The sequence below is a fragment of the Ailuropoda melanoleuca genome, chromosome 12, assembly GCF_002007445.2.
Source record: "Ailuropoda melanoleuca isolate Jingjing chromosome 12, ASM200744v2, whole genome shotgun sequence".
NCBI lineage: Eukaryota > Metazoa > Chordata > Mammalia > Carnivora > Ursidae > Ailuropoda > Ailuropoda melanoleuca.
In genome coordinates, this window is record NC_048229.1 from 75,073,873 (window position 1) to 75,092,450 (window position 18,578).

Below are 18,578 nucleotides of genomic sequence, written 5' to 3' on the forward strand. Positions count from 1 at the left end.
TCGTCACAGCCGGCCCAAGGATGGAAATACAACCCTGGAAAATGACATTCCTGGCCCCAAAGAGGGCCACTCCTCCCCTCTCCCCCGACAGCTGCCGGTCCTCTCGCTTGGTGCCCGTGTGGCAATCTCAGCTCAACAAGAAGTCTCCAAGTTGAGGCTGCAGAGGGAAAGGATTAGAATTTATTGAGCACCTACTGCATGCCAGGACCATGAAGCTGGGCTCATCGTGGCCATTTCACACTTGCCACAGCTCTTGTAAGGCTGATGACTGTCACTGCTCCCATTTTATGCATGGGGAAGGAAGGTGAGGCTAGGCTGGAGCCCAGCTCCCATAACTAGTCAGGGCTGGAGGCAGGGTGCAAACCTAGGTCTCTCTCATGCCCACAGGTTCCTGAATGTAGGCAGAAGGCAGCGGGTGGCAGCGAGGAAGGCAGGGTGGCACATTCCTGCTCATGGAGTCAGCAGGAGCTGCTAAGAGCTCCGTTTCCCCAGCAAGATTATCCCTCATCCCTGAGGCCTGGCTCTGTGCGGCCCCGTGTGTCCCAAGACAGGCAGGGCTTACGTCAGGACCTGCTGGGGGCCGGCTGGGAGTTAAATGCCAGAGCAGTCAAGGGGGAGGGAAGATGAAGAGGGATGGTGTGGTTGGGGAGCTACTGAATGAAGGGGCCATTTCACTGCCACAGACCTCGGCTGCTTGGCCTCCTCCCCCTTCTGTTCTCCATATGTGTTCTCCAAGTGAGTGGGAAGCTCAGTAGGTGATTGCCTTGCTTTGTCTTAGCTCAGGAAGGGACAGGAAGTACTTGGAGACATACTGCCCACTTGACAGGTGGGGAAAGGCCTCATTGCAAAGGCGGCCCAGACCCATGTCAGGGGAGAGGCTGACTGTCTTCAGTGGTTTCCCACAGAGCTCTGCCTTGGTCTGCGTGTTCTTCACCCATTGTCTGAGGCCAATGGGAACACTGAAAAGGCAGTGCTTGGGGAATTCGTGAATCGTGTGCGGCTAGGAGGGATGACTAAGGTGGTGGGCATGGAGAGCTGAATTTCAGAGACTGGCTAGAAAGATGATTTGAAAGTGACAACCTTAAAACATACAAATTTAAATGTCAAGTATTATGTGTGGGATTCAGACGATTGATCGAACAGGTACAGAATTAGGGGTCCCTGGCCTTCCAGCAGTGTTCAGGAAGACCTGGATGTTTGCACTCAATTTGGGGGGCGTTTGGTTTCTTATGGTTGTTAAATTTTAACAAACAAAAGCCCCCCATCCCAGAAAATTAAAACAAACAAAGGCATCCAGGAAACCCAAGTCAGAGTTTCAAGGAACTGGCAGATGCCTGGCAGTGTGGCCGTTTTGCCAAGTAGTAGATGGTGACCTTTGTTATCACTGCGTACGCTTTCAAGTACGCTTTCACCTGTGTCTTAGGTAGGTGTAAGACACTGGCAGTTTTCCCCCTTTGACAATTGGCCCCCCCAATAATTTAGGTATGCTGCCACCAGGTGGCAGTGGTATCTTAGTGTCAGCAACTTGGTTTCAGTTTTGAGGAGATTGGAGGAGGCATGCTCTCCTTCCTTTTTTAAAATGGTGAAGAAATTTAAGGTGTTTTGGAGCCCTTCAGGCTAGCGAAATGAGCTGAGAGACCTGGGTTTGAATTCTGGTTCTCTTAGGGTCTGGGTAGATTCTAGGAACTGTTCATTAATTCAGATGCAGTTACAATGTACCAGGCACGGCTGTGCACTTTTCTGTTCCTTGTCATTCAGCAACCAAGGCTCAGAAAAGTCTAATGACTTACCCACAGCCACACAGCAGATTTTAGTGCAGATCTGTGGGGCTGCCCTGCCTCCTGCTTGATCCAACTATGCCTGATTCCGAGCTTTGGACCCTTCAGCCCACTTAGGATGTGACCTTCTTCCTCTCCTGACACAGTCTCTCTTTTCACCATATTTATAACCAACCTTCTTGGCTTTTTCCTTTTCCTCTTTTCAGTATCTCTTTAGAAAACCAAAAATAAGGACTTTTGAAATCCTGGAACCTCAGCTTGATTTTTAAAATTTTCTACATACTGTTTTTGTCATTTTCCCCTCACCAACATGCATGTGCGTGTTGTCCCTGCAGCACACATGGAGAGCCCATTCGTTTATTTGTAAAGAATGTTGCCTATTAAATACTATGTTCCCATTGGTTTAGTTTTTACTGAGTTGTACTGGTGTCTCTAGGGCATTCTCAACAGAGAATTGCCCCCAAGGGGAGCCAAATTGGTTCTTTGGGGCTTAAAAAACCTTAAGTTATTACAATAGTACGTGGCCCTCTGAAGTTCAACCCCATTCAACAAAATCTTATTTTTTAGTATTTAATTTCAAAGGGAGGAGGGGAAATGGAGGGAAATGCCTAAAAAGGCTCCTGGGGTGGGGGTGGGGGTGAAGATAATTAGGAAAAGGCTGAGAAATGCTCAGTCTGCCCCAGGTGGTGGTGTGGGACAAGACAGAGTGTGAATAGGGATACCTGTGTGATCCCGCCTGCCTGCCCCTGTCCCAGTAATCCTGTTGTACAGTGACCTCAGTGCTGGACTTCTGCCTTCTCGCACTGTCGCAGTCGGCTTGGGGAGTTTCCTTGGCCCAGACCTTGTGTTTTACGTATGGTCTTGTCTCCTTGAATAGTCCATCGTTAACTGACGCTTGCATATGAGGACATTGGAGTCACTGTCCCACGCTCTCAGGGCTACCCAGAAGGGTCCCAGCTCCCCAGCTCCCCTTCCCTGCACCCTCCGCCCCTCCGCCTGCTCCGCTCTTCCTCGACCTCCTGTCTTTGGCCGGCACTGCTCAGGGAGATCCTTCTCACGGGAGGACAGCCAGCATCTCCAGTCCCAGGAAGGAGGGTCGGACGGGGTTACTGTGGGTGTTGGGACAGCAACGCTAGCCCTCCCAGGATCCTCTGGAGCGGAGCATGCTGCCCTGAGGGCTCCCTGGAGAGGCCAGCCCTGTTTGATTTGGGTGGTTTGGCCCCTGAGGCCAATTCCTAGGGGTGTGGAAGCATAAACAGTTGTACTGAGTTAATGAGTCCTCATTTCTGAGTCAGAGATGCACCTTGGAGGCCAGGTCCTGTGGAGACAGGCCTGTCTGTGTGTGTAAGACCGTGAAGGGACAGGCCTGCCTACGTGTGCAAGGCCATGAGGGGACAGCCCTGTCCCGGTGTACCAGGCATGTGAGGGCATGACGTGTGTTTACAAAGCTGTGGGAAGACTGGCCTGTTTCTGTGTCCCAGGTTTTGAGGCAAGAGGCCTGGATGTGCACAACTGTGCGGGTCTGGCCTGTTGGGGTGGATGGCCCCTGGCTGGGAGGAAACATGCACCAGGCCCATAAGGGAGCCCCGAGAAGCAAGAGCTGGCCCTTCTGGTGCCCCCAGCTCTGAAAAACGGCCTTTTCATTTCCTGAGAGGGGTTCCATTGTAAGCCATTGCACAGAAGTCTTGAAAACCAAGATGGTTTTATCCCCGGGGGGAGCTGGGATATTACTAAGAAGGGTCCCTGAGGCCTATCCCAAGTGCTGGGGGTGGGGAAGCGGACTCTGTGTGAGACAAGAAGCTGACCTGTTTTCCTGTCCCAAGGCTGCGGGGCAGAGGAATGCACCAGGCTCTGGGAAAATCCCAGCTCAGGTTTGTATCCTCTCTGGCATTCCTCCCTGGCCACGCTGTCTCCTCTCCCCAAGCAGGTTTCCCCAAGCCCCTGGGGTGGCCACAGTCTCGTGGTCACCCCATCCCCGGTTCAGTCCCTCTTCTGTACAGAGCAGGAAGGTGGAAAGGAATGTGGGGTGCACATGCCTATGTGAGTGAAAGAGTGTGTGTGTGTGTGTGAGAGAGAGAGAGAGAAAGAATGTTGCATGTGAGGGGTAACCATGTTAGGAGTGTATTGGTTATGGAGTGGGTTTATTTGGACCTCAGTTTTCTTCTCTGTCCAATGGGGATAATCCAGCACCTTGCTCACCGGGTCGTGGTGGGGTGGCCTGCTCTGCTGTGTGTGAGGCAGTTAGAAGGAGGCTGGCAGGCGTGGCTGCTGTGAGAGCCTCGCAGGCACTCCTATCAGTGTGGTGCAGTGCCCCACCCCCCCAGCCCCTGCACTGCCCGCGCAAGGTGTGTTTTAGAATTGGGGATGGGTAGGAAGTGTCCTCAGGAGGGCCTTACCTGTAGTGGGTGCCTGCCGTTCCTCCAAGTCTTTGGAGCACTGCTGTGTCTGGCACTTCATGTACATTTGCTCCCTTAATCCTCTCACGGTCCTGCCTGGTCTTCACTACCCCATCTCATAGATGAGGGGGCCAAGGACGTTGCCAGGGACAGCCAGGTCCTAATGATGCCAGTCGAGCTTCCGCATCAGGTCCTGGCTGAGCCTGACGTGGGGTTGAGCCCGTCCTATGCTTGCAGCCCCCACCGAGGCACAGCCACCATCAGGGTCCCCAGTGTGCAGGTGAAGAACCAGAGGCCCAGAGGTGAAGACTGCAGCTGGAAGCCTAGGTCCCCTCCCCTATAGGGGACTTGGGACTGGACCCCTCACCCCATTTCCACACAGTGAGGGAGGCAGTCTAGCTGGTGCCCAGATTCCTAGGCAACCAGGTCAGAGGGACAAAGGGCCCTAGAGCTGATGTCCCTTCTCCAGAGGGAAGCTCCTGGGGGCAGGGTGGAGCCTACAGTGGGTGCTATCACCCCCAACTCTGACCTTCCTCGTAGACTCACCACCCTCTTACTCCTTAGAAGTGGGAAGAGCCACTTCTAGTCCTGGCATCTGTGGCCCCTAGATGCCTCTGGACCCAAGTGCAAACCTCCCCAAGCTGGCACCTCGCCCCCCACCCAGCCTGTGTGCCCCGAGTCTTCATCCACTTCCTCCCCGCAGCAAAAGCAGCAAGTGGCCATCGTCACCCCGTTGAATCCTCACAAGCCCAAGGAGGAGCCTAGTCTCTCAGTTTCCCATTTCACAGATGTGGAGACTGAGGCTGAGAGGTTAAAGCCCTCGCTCAGGGTCAGTGGCAGAGCTGGAGTGTGGACAGAACTCGGAGTCCAGAACCTGGGGTGGATCCTGACCACCGGGAACGTGGCTCCCAGCTGCACATGTGTCTGTGTGCCTGTAACCAACACACGTGTGCACACCAGAGAGTTCCTCACACTCATGAGCTGGCACTGCCCGGGCAGCCCTCAGCTCCTTTCAGTTCTGGTGTCTGGCGCGTGCAGGGCCTCGGTGTTTCTGTTTCGTGCAACATTTCATGAGAGCTTTACATTTTTCTCTGTCTCGCAGACGTCAGCGTGAGGATTATGGGAATTAGCCTCTGGCTTGGCAGTCCCGTTGCTTGTGGGTAAAGGCTGACTGCCCTGCCTTGTCCTACGGGCCCTGGGACCACTGTCAGGCCACCTGCCCTGGGCCCAGAAGGTCAAGCTCAGGACCAGCCCACCTCCACATCTGCCCCAAACGCACCGTGTCCCCAGGGTCCTCAGATGCCAACATCGGCTCTGCGTGTCCAGACCCAGCCTGGCTCCTGACCCCGCTTTGCACTCGGTCACCACCCTCCGGTGTGGCTCCTGGCTGTGCTTGCCTGCCCCAGCCAGGACGCCCCCTTGTCTGGAGGGAAGACAGTGATCCCCTGTACACCCCTTCCTGTCCCCCTTGCTCCCTTCTCTGTCCTTCTTCCCTCGCGCTCTCCATCCTTTTTATAGCCATCTTGAAAACACACCTTCACAGCCACACCAAGGGCAAAGCCACGGGCTCCTGCCAGCCCCCACCCGACGATTGAGTCCACTCTCGCAAACGTCCTTCCCGGCCTCGTCTGCCTTGCGTAGATGCTTTGGTGGCTGTGGCCAGGGACACAGCACAGACCATCCCGCTAGCTTCGGCAGAGCCTGGCCGCTGAGACATCTCGTCGTGTCCAGGCCTGTATGCATCAGCTCTCTAATGGCTGCGTAACATCTGTGAAGAGGTTGTGGCCGAATTTACCACACGACTCTCTGTGGTTGGGCATTCGGGCTCTTCCGGTTTCCTCAGTTACGGATAATGTAGTCATGCCTTTCCCGCGAAGCTAAGCTTCTATTTCTTTGGAACTACTTTTTTAAGGCAGAGTTCCAGAACAGTGGTCACTGTTCTGGAAGAGAAGGGGTATTTTTTGCGGCTCTTACCACATTTGCCAGTTTGCTCCCAAAGGAATAATTTTCTGCAGTGCGTCAAGGTGAGAGCTCAGGGCCAAACTGCCTGGGTTCAAATCTCTACCACTCGCTGGTGGTGTGACCCTGAACTAGTTACTTTCCTCTCTCAGCCTACTTTTCCTCCTAAAGTGGGGCTCACAGTAAGACCAAGCTCATTAGGTTCTTGTAAGGATTAAATGGGTCAATAGCCATAAAGAACTTAGAAGGGCACCTGCCATGTGAGTAAGTGTTAGATCAATGTTGATTATTCTTATTCTGCTTTAATCAAAGATACTGTTTCCCTTTGTGTGGAAGGGTCCTAGCAGACAGCTCCAGGAGAAGGGCAGCTCCGGCAAGGCACTTCTGCCATCAGCCCGCAGGGAGCCCGTGACAGGCATCACTAATCAATCACCGAGCTCATTTCCCCTGAGGCAGAACGCCTCCCAGCAGAGCCCATGCTGGCTGACCTGAGTTGACGGAGGGAGCAAAAGCTTCCCTCCACTCTGCTTTATGACCTCCTAGACCGTTGTCCATCGAGCGTTGCTGGGATCAAATCTAGTCCTGTTGGCTCTGGCCTGTGCTTCTTTGGGGCTTGTTCATGGGAGAAGTTGTCAGGGTTCCAGACTGACGCTCTGGGTCTGGTTCTCCTCTGCTTGGGAAAGGCGTGAGTGTTACCTGTCCGCCTCTGAGAAAGGAGGTAAAACGGAAGCAGGACAAGGATGGGCGGAGGTTGGCCTCAGACCTCTGATGGGCCAGGGCACACGTTTGCTTCATCCAGGTCGGAAAGCCCGTAATTCCATCCAGATTCATTTGTGGCTCTTGGTCAGAGAAGGCTTTGTGACTTTTTAGGAGGGGGTCACAGGGACTCGGTGGAGAAGGGTGAAAGGGGTGGCTTTCCCCAAGAGGCAGGGCTCCTCCCAGCCCACGACTGGGGGAGGGGCCTCAGCAGAGGGACAGCATGGTGGAGCAGAGGCCGTTATAGGCCACTTCACTGGCACCTGTGTTCGTGGACTGGAGTGGAGGCCACTAGGGCTCAGGCTGCCAGCCCCCAGGAGGGCCACAGTCTCCAGAGACTCAATGGGCCTTTGGGGCCCTATAACTAATGACAAGGGCAGCTTTGGGGATTGAAACTAACAAGTGGCAAAGGGCTAGGTAGCCCTGGGGAGGAGATCTCATGCCCTTGTGGGCTTTCTTTATGGTAGACAGAACGATTGTTAGATACCTACTAACATTAGGAGGTGTGCTGGGGGCTTTCGTGTGTGTGTGTGTGTGTGTGTGTGTACGTACTCTCTTGAAATCTTCCCCGGGTTTGATTAGGCCAATCTTGAAGGAGGAGCTAAAAGGGTAAAGGGCTTGTCCGTGGTTACACAGCTGGAACCAGGCAGAGCCAGCATCTGAATCAGGGCGGTTGGTCTCTAGGCCCAGCCCCCTCCTCCCAGCTGGAGGTGGCACCACCGTGGACGTGGAGAGGGTGGGGACATGAGCACAGCAGCCGGGTCTCTGAGCCCAGAGAGGCAGAGGAGTACCCAGCAAGCCTGAGGCCCTTGCAGGGCATCCCCACTGTCCCCGACCAGAGCTCTCTCTGGCATAGACATGGGCCATTTGTTTCTATTTGTTAAATAAACTTCTCATTGAAGCATTACATGCAGAAAGGTACACAGATCAAAAATGTACTGCTGGATGAATTCTCCCAAATTCTCACAGAATTGACCTGAGGAACGATCACCCAGGTTGAGGAGTAGAGCAACTACCTCCCAGGTGTCTCCTCGGCCCCCAAGCCGCTCTGCTCCCCCCCACCACCACCAGAGAAGACCGCTGTCCTGCCTTCTTTTGGCACAGATGTGTTTTGTGCCCACCCCCTCCCTTAGTGGACGCTGCCCCAAGGCTTTCCTTAGTGGCCATACCAACTTATGTACCTGCCAGCATGTACGGGAGTCCGCTGGCACAGGACATTTAACAATCATATTTATTAAGGTCTTCTTTTTGATACGCAAAAGGACAAAAAGAACTAAAAAAATTCTCTCTTCCCATAAACCTGTTCATACATCTTAACTTAAAAAAAAAAAAAGCAGGGGCACTTGGGTGGCGCAGTCATTAAGTGTCTGCCTTCGGCTCAGGGCGTGATCCCAGCGTTCTGGGATCGAGCCCCACATCAGGCTCCTCTGCTAGGAGCCTGCTTCTTCCTCTCTCACTCCCCCGCTAGGAGCCTGCTTCTTCCTCTCTCACTCCCCTTGCTTGTGTTCCCTCTCTTGCTGGCTGTCTCTCTCTGTCAAATAAATAAAAAAATAAAATAAAATCTTAAAAAAAACCAAAACAAAACAAAAAAAACCAAGCTATGATTGACATGTAACAAAATGCACACATTCTGACTGTTGGGTGTAGTGAGTTTTGATTATTGTATTCACCTAAATAACCCCCACCCAAATTCCTGTCCTCCCAGAAGACTCCCTCGTGCCCCTCTGCCATCAGCCTCCCAACTTCCCCAGATAGCCTCTGTGGACATTTAAGGAGAATGAAAGCCGTGGGTGTATGTGGCAGTTCTCAACGGCACAGGAAGGTGTAAGAGGAACAGTCTCCTCCCCACACCCGGTATCCCCAAGACAGGCCTGTGAGCCTCTTGTGGGGGCTTTCAGAAGGTTCTGTGAATATTCCTCTTGAAACACCACACAGACTATATTATCCACACTGTTTGATTCCTTGCTCCTTGACCCTTAATTACATATCATGGCAATCTCTCTGTGGCAGCACATAGGGACCTACTTCATTCCTTTTGAGGGTTTTATAGTATTCCATTCACATGAGGGTCAAACTGGGTGGGACCTTAGATCTTTCAGTAAAACACTGTTGTGTAGACGGGGAACCGGAGTTTCTACGAGAAGGGTGGGGGTGGAGGAGTATGTGTTGAGCGCCCACCGTCTGCAGGCCAGAGGCAGTGAGAGGTGCTTGCTATGTAATCCTCACCCCACGAGACACCTCACCACCACCCCCAGCTTTCCCCAGTCGATAGGTTCAGAACCTGGAGCCCCGGGGTGGGCCGGGTGTAATGACCTGTCCCAGGCCACAGAGCACGAAATGGAGGAGCTGGGACCCCAAGCCTTCCCCTGTGCCCTCCTGCCCCAGGCAGGGCTTCCCCAGCCCCCACCAGAGGGCCGGCGCTGGGCTTTGGCCGTCCAAGACCCCCCACCTCCTTGTGTGGGAAGGTCTTCCCTGGGCCTCAGGAATGGCGCATGACAGCCGGCTCTCCAAATGTCCAAGAAAGAAGTGCATTTGTGGGTTGTTTTTTTTCCCCAGACAAGGAAGGGGGGACCAGAGCTTTGGTGTGTCATCCCACGCACGCTTTGATGGGGGCTGATGAGTCACTGAACCATACAAGGAAGTTTTTTCACGTAAATGGTTTGCGGGTGAACTTGTTTTCTGCCCTTTAAGGCAGATTTTTTTTTTCTCTTTCTTTCTCTTTAAAGAAGAGCCTTTAAAACAGAAATGTGAGGCAACATCTTGACAAGCAAGACCTTTTGTTCCTAGGGAGTCTGCAGTGGGTCTCTTTCGCCGTTGGGGGCAGGGCAGCGAGCCCCTGAGAGGTGGATGCTGATCGGCTCTCTGTGGGGCCGTGGCGGGTGGTCTGGCCGCAGAGGGGAAGGTGGCCTGCCTTTCTGTGTGCCTCCGAGACTCCTACCCGACTGTTGCCTCTGTTGGCTCGGAGACGAGGCCAAACAGACTCCGAAAAGAGCAGCACCTGTCCCCACAGAGGAATTAGGGCCTCTCCTCACCTGATGATCATAAAATACCCAGCGGGGCAGCCAGCTCAACTCTCTGGATGGAAAGGTGTTTTAGAGAGAGGCTAATGGACCAGGAGATAGGGCAGAAGGCCCACAGACTTGGTGGCCATCACCCACACCCTGCTTTCCGGGGGATCCTGGTGCCCTCTTAGAACCGACAGATGGTCTCAGAGAAAACCCTGAAATGGACAGATTCGCCCTTCTGAGGCACCTGGTACTACCCTGACCGTGGCGACAGAAGTCCAGGGTGGCTCGCTGCCTGGTAGGGGGGCCAGGCAGATGCTGGGGTAAGACCCTCTGGCCGAGCAGATGGAATCTGACCTCCAGCTCTAGCAGATGTCCAGGGACATGTGGATCCTGAAAAGCACACCCTGGAAGTCAGGGGCCGAGTCAGCATTAGCCAAGCAGCCCACTGGTGTCTGTTGGCTTTGTCACCATCTGCATGGAGCTAGAATGGTCCTTATCTCCCCCCCCCCCCAAGGCCTCCTGGTCACAGTGGAACCAGTGGTTCTCAAAGGGGGGTCCCTGGACCAGTAGCACCTGCTTCACCTGGAAGTTCAGTAGAAGTGCGGACGTCTATCTCCTCCAGGTGGTTCTGAGGCCCACCAAAGTTCAAGAACTGCAGTAGCTGAAAGAAAGGGGGAAGAGTAACAGACATTTACCAAGTGCCGACTGTTTTCCCTCCACTTCACTGTGTTGTCCTCGTCAGGCCGTACAGTGTCGCTGAGGAGTGGGGATTATATCCCCCTTTCACAGACAAGAAAACTGATTCGCAAACTAAATAAGTTCCTGTGTGTCCAAGCCAGAATTCAGACCCGGGTCTGAGCCCCTTCTGTGTCCTCCAGGCCCTGCTGCCGGGTCCCTTGCGGCCTGAGATCAAGCATAAATGGCTGAACAGATCTGTGGCTCTTGGGTGACCCTGCCAGCACCTCCCCCATTTGTGCAGCTAACTTAGAATCACCCCGATGGACACCCTCCTGGGTGCCCCTCTGGCTCCATCGTGGACTTCCCTGGGCGAGTCTCAGCGTGCCTGTCTACAGGGCCCTCCTCCGCAAGGAAGGGGCAGCCACCCTGTAAATCCTGCCTCTCCATGAGACCCCCTGCTCAAGAAGGCAGGAACGGACGTCATGCTAGATTCAAGCCCACCACCACTACCAACTGGACACCACTTTTTTGCACACCAGAGGGCACCTGCAAATTAATTATGGAGCTGAAGCCTTTTCCAGGTCGCTCATAAACTCGGGCCCTTTGTGGAAGGAGCTGAGGCTCCAGCCCAGAGGAGGGAGCCCCCCTCACAAGGAATAGGAGGCTTCCCAAACAAAGGGATGAACCAATCAGACGCCCTTTGAAGTCATGGGAGCACTAGATAAAGTGCTAAGACAAATAAACAACGGGGCCCCCACTGAGACGCTACCATCTTGAGGCTGAGCAGGGGAACTCCTTATTTGGGATAGAGATTTCCCTTTATCGGGCCCAGAGGAAACAGGGCGGAAACAGGGGGCCTGGTGTTGCTGTCCAGTGCTGTCCCCCGCATTCCAGGGAACGAACCTCACTCGGGGTGATCCCTCCCACATGGCAGAGGAGGAGAGCGGCCTCTGGTACAGTATGTACATTTTTAAACTTATTTGGTGGGTTGCTACTACTATAACCAGGGGTGTTTCCTCAGAAAATGGCATCTCCCATTACGGATTGGCAAGAGGCCCCCACTGCAGTTTTTACTTCAGCATTCAGCGTGCCCTCTGGGCACCGGAACGCCACTGGAAAAGTCATTGCAAAGTCATACGGTCTTCTCAAGTGGCCAGTTTCAAAGGTGGGGTCTCAGCCATGCCTGGGATGTGAAGGGACTGTGTCGTGTGGATTGCTAGGCGGGGCAGGACAAGCCTCTGGCCGGCTGAGAGCCTGGGGAGGACGGGTGGGCTGTGTTCCTGGAGACCCCGGTGGTCTGTGCTGACTGAGGGAGCTGGCTGTGTGCTAGCCGGATGGCCGTGGCCCCTGAGGAAGGTCTCTTTGACACAGCAGAGGAGGGCGCCGAGGCATGGCCGTCACAGCCTCAGCCAGAAAGCCCATCAGAAGGATCTGCACAGAGGGCTGAGGTCAGGCAGGAGGACTGCTGTTTCATTTTCTAAATGGAAATGCTCCCTTTGCCCGCTGATGGTTGTGGTGGCTTTACAAAAACACACAGCACGGGGAAATCTATACTGATTGATTTGGAGGGCCTTCCTCCAGGGGTTAGGAGTGGAAAAGCAAGACGCAGAGACCTGTGTATAATGTGATGCCCTTTTTTGTAGAATGAAATGGGACACAAAACAGCAAAAACTGAGGACCAAACTAAGTCTGTGTCTTTGCATTTAATTACGTGTGGCCGAGGAGAAAGAGCTGAATGGATACATGCCAGGGGCAGCAAACTGCCCAGCCCCCCGCCTGTTTTTCTGACGAAGGGGGATTTGGGGGACGCAGCCCCACCCACTCATGCTATCATAGCAGAGTGTGGCCTGGAATATTATTATCTGGTCCTTTACAGAAAATGTTTGCCGAACCCTGGTACGTGTTGTGGTGTTAGCATGGGTTTAGGGGTTACAGGGGCAGGAGAGGTGGGGTGGGAGACAGAAGTGAAGTTAACAGAAGGCCAACATATACAATATGGGCTAAATTCATGTAGATATTTATGCTGGGATATGTGTGTGTGTGTGTACGTGTATGCACAGAGAGAACCCATGGAATGATAGCCACAGGCATACAGACATGCAGGCGGTGAGCCACATGATAGAATTCCCGTGCTCTACTGTCCACCCTAACACAGTCTGTAGGATTCTGTTTTCCAGTGAACATACATCATTTGAGAAACCAGCTACTCGACTGAAACATTGAAAAGTCAGAAATAGGAGCTCAGATACCTTCCAGCTCTTTCTAAACATGTGGAATTCTGAGCACTTTGAAAATTCTGCAGAAGGATAATACCACCTTCATGATCCCAATTTCTGAACTCTTTGGGGATTTTTTTAATATTCCTTTTTAATTAAGTGTACAATACATGGATCTGGCTTCCTGTGACAATTTGAAACATTACAGATAAAGCCGAAGTGCCTCCTCCCCGCCCCCCCGCCTTGGTTTTCCCTCAAGCCACTTCCCTCTGCAGGAAGACAGCTGTCATCAGCCTGACACGTGTCCCCCCTCCCCCACACTGTGCACAGTGCATGCATGTAAATCTATGTGCACATGTGTGTGTTCGCTTTTACACTTAGTGTATGGTGCAGGTGGAGCCCGTGGCGGACCTTCCAGCTCTCCTTCATTCTTATAACTGCTGTCTCGTCTGACCCTGTGCGTGGCTCCACAGTCTGTTTGATGCATCTCCATTGACGGGTGTTCCGGGGGTTTCTGGTCACCCTTAGTTTTTCCCTGAGGTTAACTACCGTCCTACTGCACTCAGTAGCTACCGTTTATTGAGCACCTACAGACTGCTGGCATTGAACCTGCAATGTCAGTCTTGTCAACACCCGCAAGAGGCAGGCGCTCCTGTCGTTTCATGTTACAGAGGAGGAAATTAAAGTTCCAAGAAGTGATAGAATCCGCTTGAGGCTGCGCAGCTTACACGCAGCAGAGCAGAAGTTCAAATTCGGATATGTCCCCTCACTCCATTTATGGTACTGCACACGCCTGAGAGCCAAGGCAGGGCCTTGCCCAAGCCTCTGAGCTCCTGGGAGTTGACTGGCTGGTGGGGGAGACAAGTGAGCAAAGGGAGGTGAGAGTGGAGTGTCGGGTGTGCTGAGTGTGAAACTGGGGATGCCCCCGCCAGCTTCCCGAGAGTGCTGTGATGAGCTGTGGAAGGCACGTGCAGCCCGTTCCCGGGTATCTTGAATGGGGTACCATAGCAGGGGGGGCCCTGGGGCTAGGGCCATGTGGAGACAGGGGTACATTTCCAGAATGCTGAGAGCAGGTCCGACAAGCAGGTCACCTGAGGTTGGGGTCCTGGTTCAGATAGCCAGCTTTCACCCCGAGCAGGTAACCATCCCCCTCTGTGTTGTGGGTCCTTGTCTGTAGGATGGGGATCCCACCTGCACCCTTACACTGATCCCTCTAGGTCCCTCATGTAAGCAGAATCATACAGTATTTGTCTTTTTGCTACTGGCTTATTTCATTCAGCATGATGTCCTCAGGGTTCCTCCATGTTGGAGCACAGGTCTGACTTTCCTTCCTTTTCATACACCTTATTGTATACACACCACGTTTGTCTGTCCATTCTCCCATCAGGGGATACTTGAGTTGCTCCCACCCTTTGGCTGTAGTGAATAAAGCTGCTATGCACACTGGTATTTAAATATAATTTAAAATATACTAGTGACCCCCAAAATATAGGTGCCTAGGCTCCACCTTGCCCCCAACATCCTCCTGATGAGACTGTCCCATGACTGGACTCTGTTACTGGAGTGCTCTCTGAAACCCCCTAAGTGGCTTTGACATGTCACCAGGATTTGAGAACCTTGCAATGGCTGTCCCTGGACAGGCACTTAGCACAGTGCCCACCTCAGGAGGCCCCAGGCTGTCAGCCGGGGTGATGGGGCTGCTCTGGGCTCATGTGTGACCCTCACAAAAGGAAAAGAAACTCCATTTGCTCTGAGCAAGAGCCCACCTCATGAATCTTCTTTGCCAAAGACTTGAAGTTGGCCCTGGGCTGACATCCTGCCTGAGTGCGGGGAGCTCTACCCACAGCTCCCCTGGGTGTCCAGGTAGCTCCTTGCAACATGGCTGATGTTGCGGGTACCCAGGTGTGCAGACAGCACCGGGCCTGGTGCCTAGCAGGAACACCGGCATTTCCACCCTTTGAGGGAGCAAGAAAGAGATGGGCGTCCACATCTCCCCATTTCTCCAAACTGAGGAAGAGCCGGGAAAGGCTGCTGAGCACAGAGGTACCCTGGGTGTCCGTGTCCCCACCTACACAGCCGCATGCCCATCAGATGGACCCCAGCCGCCATCTTCCTAAAATAAAAGGGAAGGGTCAGCTTGAGTGGCTGAAGCAGACTAGCGGAGCCATCCGGAGCCAGGCTTCCTGGGGTCCATCCTTGCTTCACAGCTCACCAGCTGCATGAGTTTCCTGGGGCTGCTGTGACAAAGTGCCACCAACCGGGGGCGCCTAAAACAATAGAAACTCACGGTCTCAGAGTAGTGGGGCCAGAACTCCAAAATCAAGGTATCTACCCTCCATAAGGCTCTGCCCGCATGCACACACTCTACGGGAGGCCCTTCTTCTTGCTTCTTCAGAGTTCCTTGGCTTGTGGACGTATAGTTGCAACCTTGGCCTCCAGCTTCACATGGCCATCTCTCCCTTGTGTATGTGTGAGTCCTCACACGGCCATTTTATAAGGACACCAGTTGTTGGCTATGGGGCCACCTCTGATCCAGCCTGACCTCATCTTCCCTGGATTGCACCTGCAAAGACCTGTTTCCAGATAAGGTCACATCCACAGACACCAGCAGTTAGGACTTGGACCTATCATTTGGGGAACACAATCCACAACACCAGCTGCATGACCTTGGACAAGGTATTAACTCCTCAGTGCCCCCTCTTCCCGTGTATCATGGGGACAGACTCCTGGGCCCCACCTGGCTCTACGGAGTTGGAATCTGCTTTTTTTTTTTTTTTTTTTTTTTAAGAGTTAGTTATTTATTTTAGAGAGAGAGCGTGCATGCGTGCGTTTGGGGGGGACGGTGTGCAGAGGGAAACGGAGAGAAATCCTCAAGCAGACTCCGTGCTGAGCAGGGAGCCAGACACGGGGCTCCATCCCAGGACCCTGAGATCACGACCTGAGTCAAAACCAGGAGTCGGCCACTCAGCCGACCAAGAATCTGCCTTTTAACAAGACTGCCCGCATGGTTCCTGCACACATTTGGGTTTAAGAAGCACTCGGTGGGTTTTAAGAGACTGGATTCGGTACTCAGCACAACAGAAACACTTCATACATGTCAGCCATTATTTCTGACCTGTTTTCCTCCGTTTTATAAACCCTGAGAGCTTTCCATGTACCCCGAGAAGTTCCAGTCAGTACACATAACAGGGCAGAAGCACACGTGGCCTAATCCCTGCCCCCCAGGGACTCAGAGCTCGGGGAGAGAAACAGCCACGTGCAATCTATTAAATGTGGTCAGACCCATCCGTGTGATGATTGGATTTTGCCAAGGGTTCTGCAGGCCCTGAAGTGCCAGGTAGGATGGAGTGCCCAGTGGGGAGCCTGGCACCAAGACCATTTCTTCTCACAAGCCAGATGTGTGGTTGCCCAGGCAACCGGCCAATGCCCCAGAGACCGTGCGCAGGACGCTGTGCCCGAGTTCCCGCTGTTGCCTTGGAAGCAGTAATGACTGTGGAAAGACCGCCTCCGGTGGGCACGTAGGGGGCTGAGTGCCCTGGCTCTTTCCCCTCTTTCACACAAACTGTCAGTCTCCCCAGGACCTGGCTGTCCAGGCTGGTGTCAGCAGGACACCCAGCTGCAGGCGGTCTGGAACTGCCACGGGGCAGTCTCACCGCTGCAGTTTAAAGGACTTCTCGTGCATCTCGGAGCAGGTGCAGGCTCCATAAAGGCAAAGGAAGCCACCGGGTGTGCCTGTCGGAGTGGCTCCGTGGTCGGGCACTGAGGAGCCACAGCTGGACCTGCTCCCAGTTCCAGCGGTGGCTCTTACTTGCCACGTGACTTAACCACTCCCAGCCTCAGTTTTTCTCCTCTGTAAAATGGGCCTAATTATATCACATGCCTTGTTGAATGGTTGGGAAGATTAAAAAAATTAGTTTGTTATATAAAGTGCTTCACACAGGACCTGGCCTATGGAGAGCGCTCCGGAAGCGACCACCGTTATGCTCTTGTGTGTCATTTGTCACTTGTGTCATTATGCAGGGTGGTTGTTCCTGGAACGTGGTAACCACTGGATAAGTGGTAGCCAGTATTACTGTGTTTCTTAGCTTTGTGAGCATGAGTTGAGCCACGCTTTACCTGCCAGCCAACGGGGGGGTGGGGGGGACGTGATGGAGGGGGAGGACCAGGGCTAGGCCTGTGTCTTGTTTTGTGTCCTTTCTCTTACTTCCGATGCCCCCACGGAGCCAATGGCCAGAGTAGGCATCCCTACACTCCTCTTGAAAATCCTGAGTCCCTGGAGGGTAATCACTGATGAATCCATCTGTCAATTAATTGTACCAGCAGGTAACAGCTCAGTAATTGTATTGGCTAAATTAGCATCTCTTTGCACGTCCACAGGGGGCTGGGAGGTTACAAGCTGCCTCAGGTTGAGGGTCAAGACCTGAGGGCCAAGTGGGCAGTGTGAGGATGACACACATGGGCAAGTCACAGGCCAGCTTTGTATCTGAAGGCAAAGTGATGGTCTTTGATGCTGAAAGGATTTAAGATGTAGTATCCAGTCACTCTGGAGGACTAAAGAGAAGGCCAGCAGCCCAAGAGTTGGGGCCCCCAGAAGCACTGCTTGGCAGGGTTGGCGAGTTACCTACACGGCCCCATAGCGAGTTGTGAAGGAATGAGGAGGTCAAGGGCCCCTGTCTAGGAATCAGAGAGGCCACACAAGTTGCCCAACCAGTCAGTCTTCCTGGATGTGCAGGGGACATTTGGGGATGGGACCCTATAGACCTGGGAGGGAAAGTCGGAAGAGCAGTTCAGGTGAGCAGGGTGCTACTTGCATTCTGACCCTGAAGTGCTGGCTGATTATGGGGAGAGGCAATGAACGTGTTGCTGGTTCTCTGGGGACATTAGTGATGGGGGGCCCCAGGACCTTAGGACAGCATTGCCTGATGGAACTTTCTGCAGTGATGAGAATGGTCTTTCCCTGCACCATCCACCATGGTAGCCACTGGCCACTTGTGGCTATCCCGCAGCCACAGTGTGGCTAGTGGGACCAAGGCACTGAATTTTTCACTGCATTTCATTTTAATTAAGTTAAATATAAGAAGCCACATGGGGCTAGGGACTTGGGTCCTGGGCAGCACAGCTTTGGGCTGTCTACTGGAGAGAAGTTCTAAAAGCCAGTCGAGTTCCTCCACGGCTCATTTTTCTTGGCAGCTCCGAGGAGCTCCCGTGCCGCCTTTCCTTTAATGACAGGTGGTGGGGAGCATGCGTGCTCGTGTGAGCCTGAGCCTCGGAGGCTGCGGCAACCAGCAGAGCAGCCCCATCACCGGGAGGCGTGCTTCCAGCACATTCTGAGTCACGCCTCTCCTGGTGAGGGGCACACTCCCAGTGACAGCTTGTCTCCCGTGGAGGAGCCGACAGGCTCTGCTTTCCCGGCCGGAGAACCCCGGGCGTCTGTGGTTGTCTCTGCCGTGGGAGCAGTTGCCGGAGAGATGGCGGATGTTGCCCAGGTAACGTCCCCTCCCTGACGAGCAGAGGGTGAGGACTGCAATGGAGTGACTGGCTCTGCCACACAGGAGGCAGGAGGCTCTTCCTGCTGGCTCTGTTGTTTCGGGAGCTGGCGGGGCTTAGTCACGGATGCCAGGAGTCTTCCTAAGTTCCCCCTGCTCTAGACCACTCACTCCTAGGACTTGGTAGGTGACGAGAATGGCGCCAGCATGGGGGCCCGGCGCTTTATAGATGTTATCATATGGAAGAGCCGCAGAAGCCTTGGGCAGTAGTCTGTCCGACCCCACGTCGCAGATGAGGCAA

At 53.7% G+C, this 18,578-nt stretch overlaps 1 protein-coding gene across 2 annotated transcripts in view; it reads left to right on the forward strand.

Annotated features, from left to right (window-relative positions):
• The window catches only part of CMIP (c-Maf inducing protein), a 129,375-nt gene that overhangs the window by 51,230 nt on the left and 59,567 nt on the right, over window positions 1-18,578 (forward strand). The window contains exon 1 of one of the 2 annotated variants that reach the window (XM_034639431.1): window positions 11,585-11,740. The exons of the other annotated variant lie outside the window; for it this stretch is intronic. Coding sequence (XP_034495322.1) covers window positions 11,600-11,740 — 141 coding nt within the window. The 5' untranslated portion in view covers window positions 11,585-11,599. Of the gene's footprint in view, window positions 1-11,584; window positions 11,741-18,578 lie in introns of those variants that run through there. 2 annotated transcript variants of the gene reach the window in all.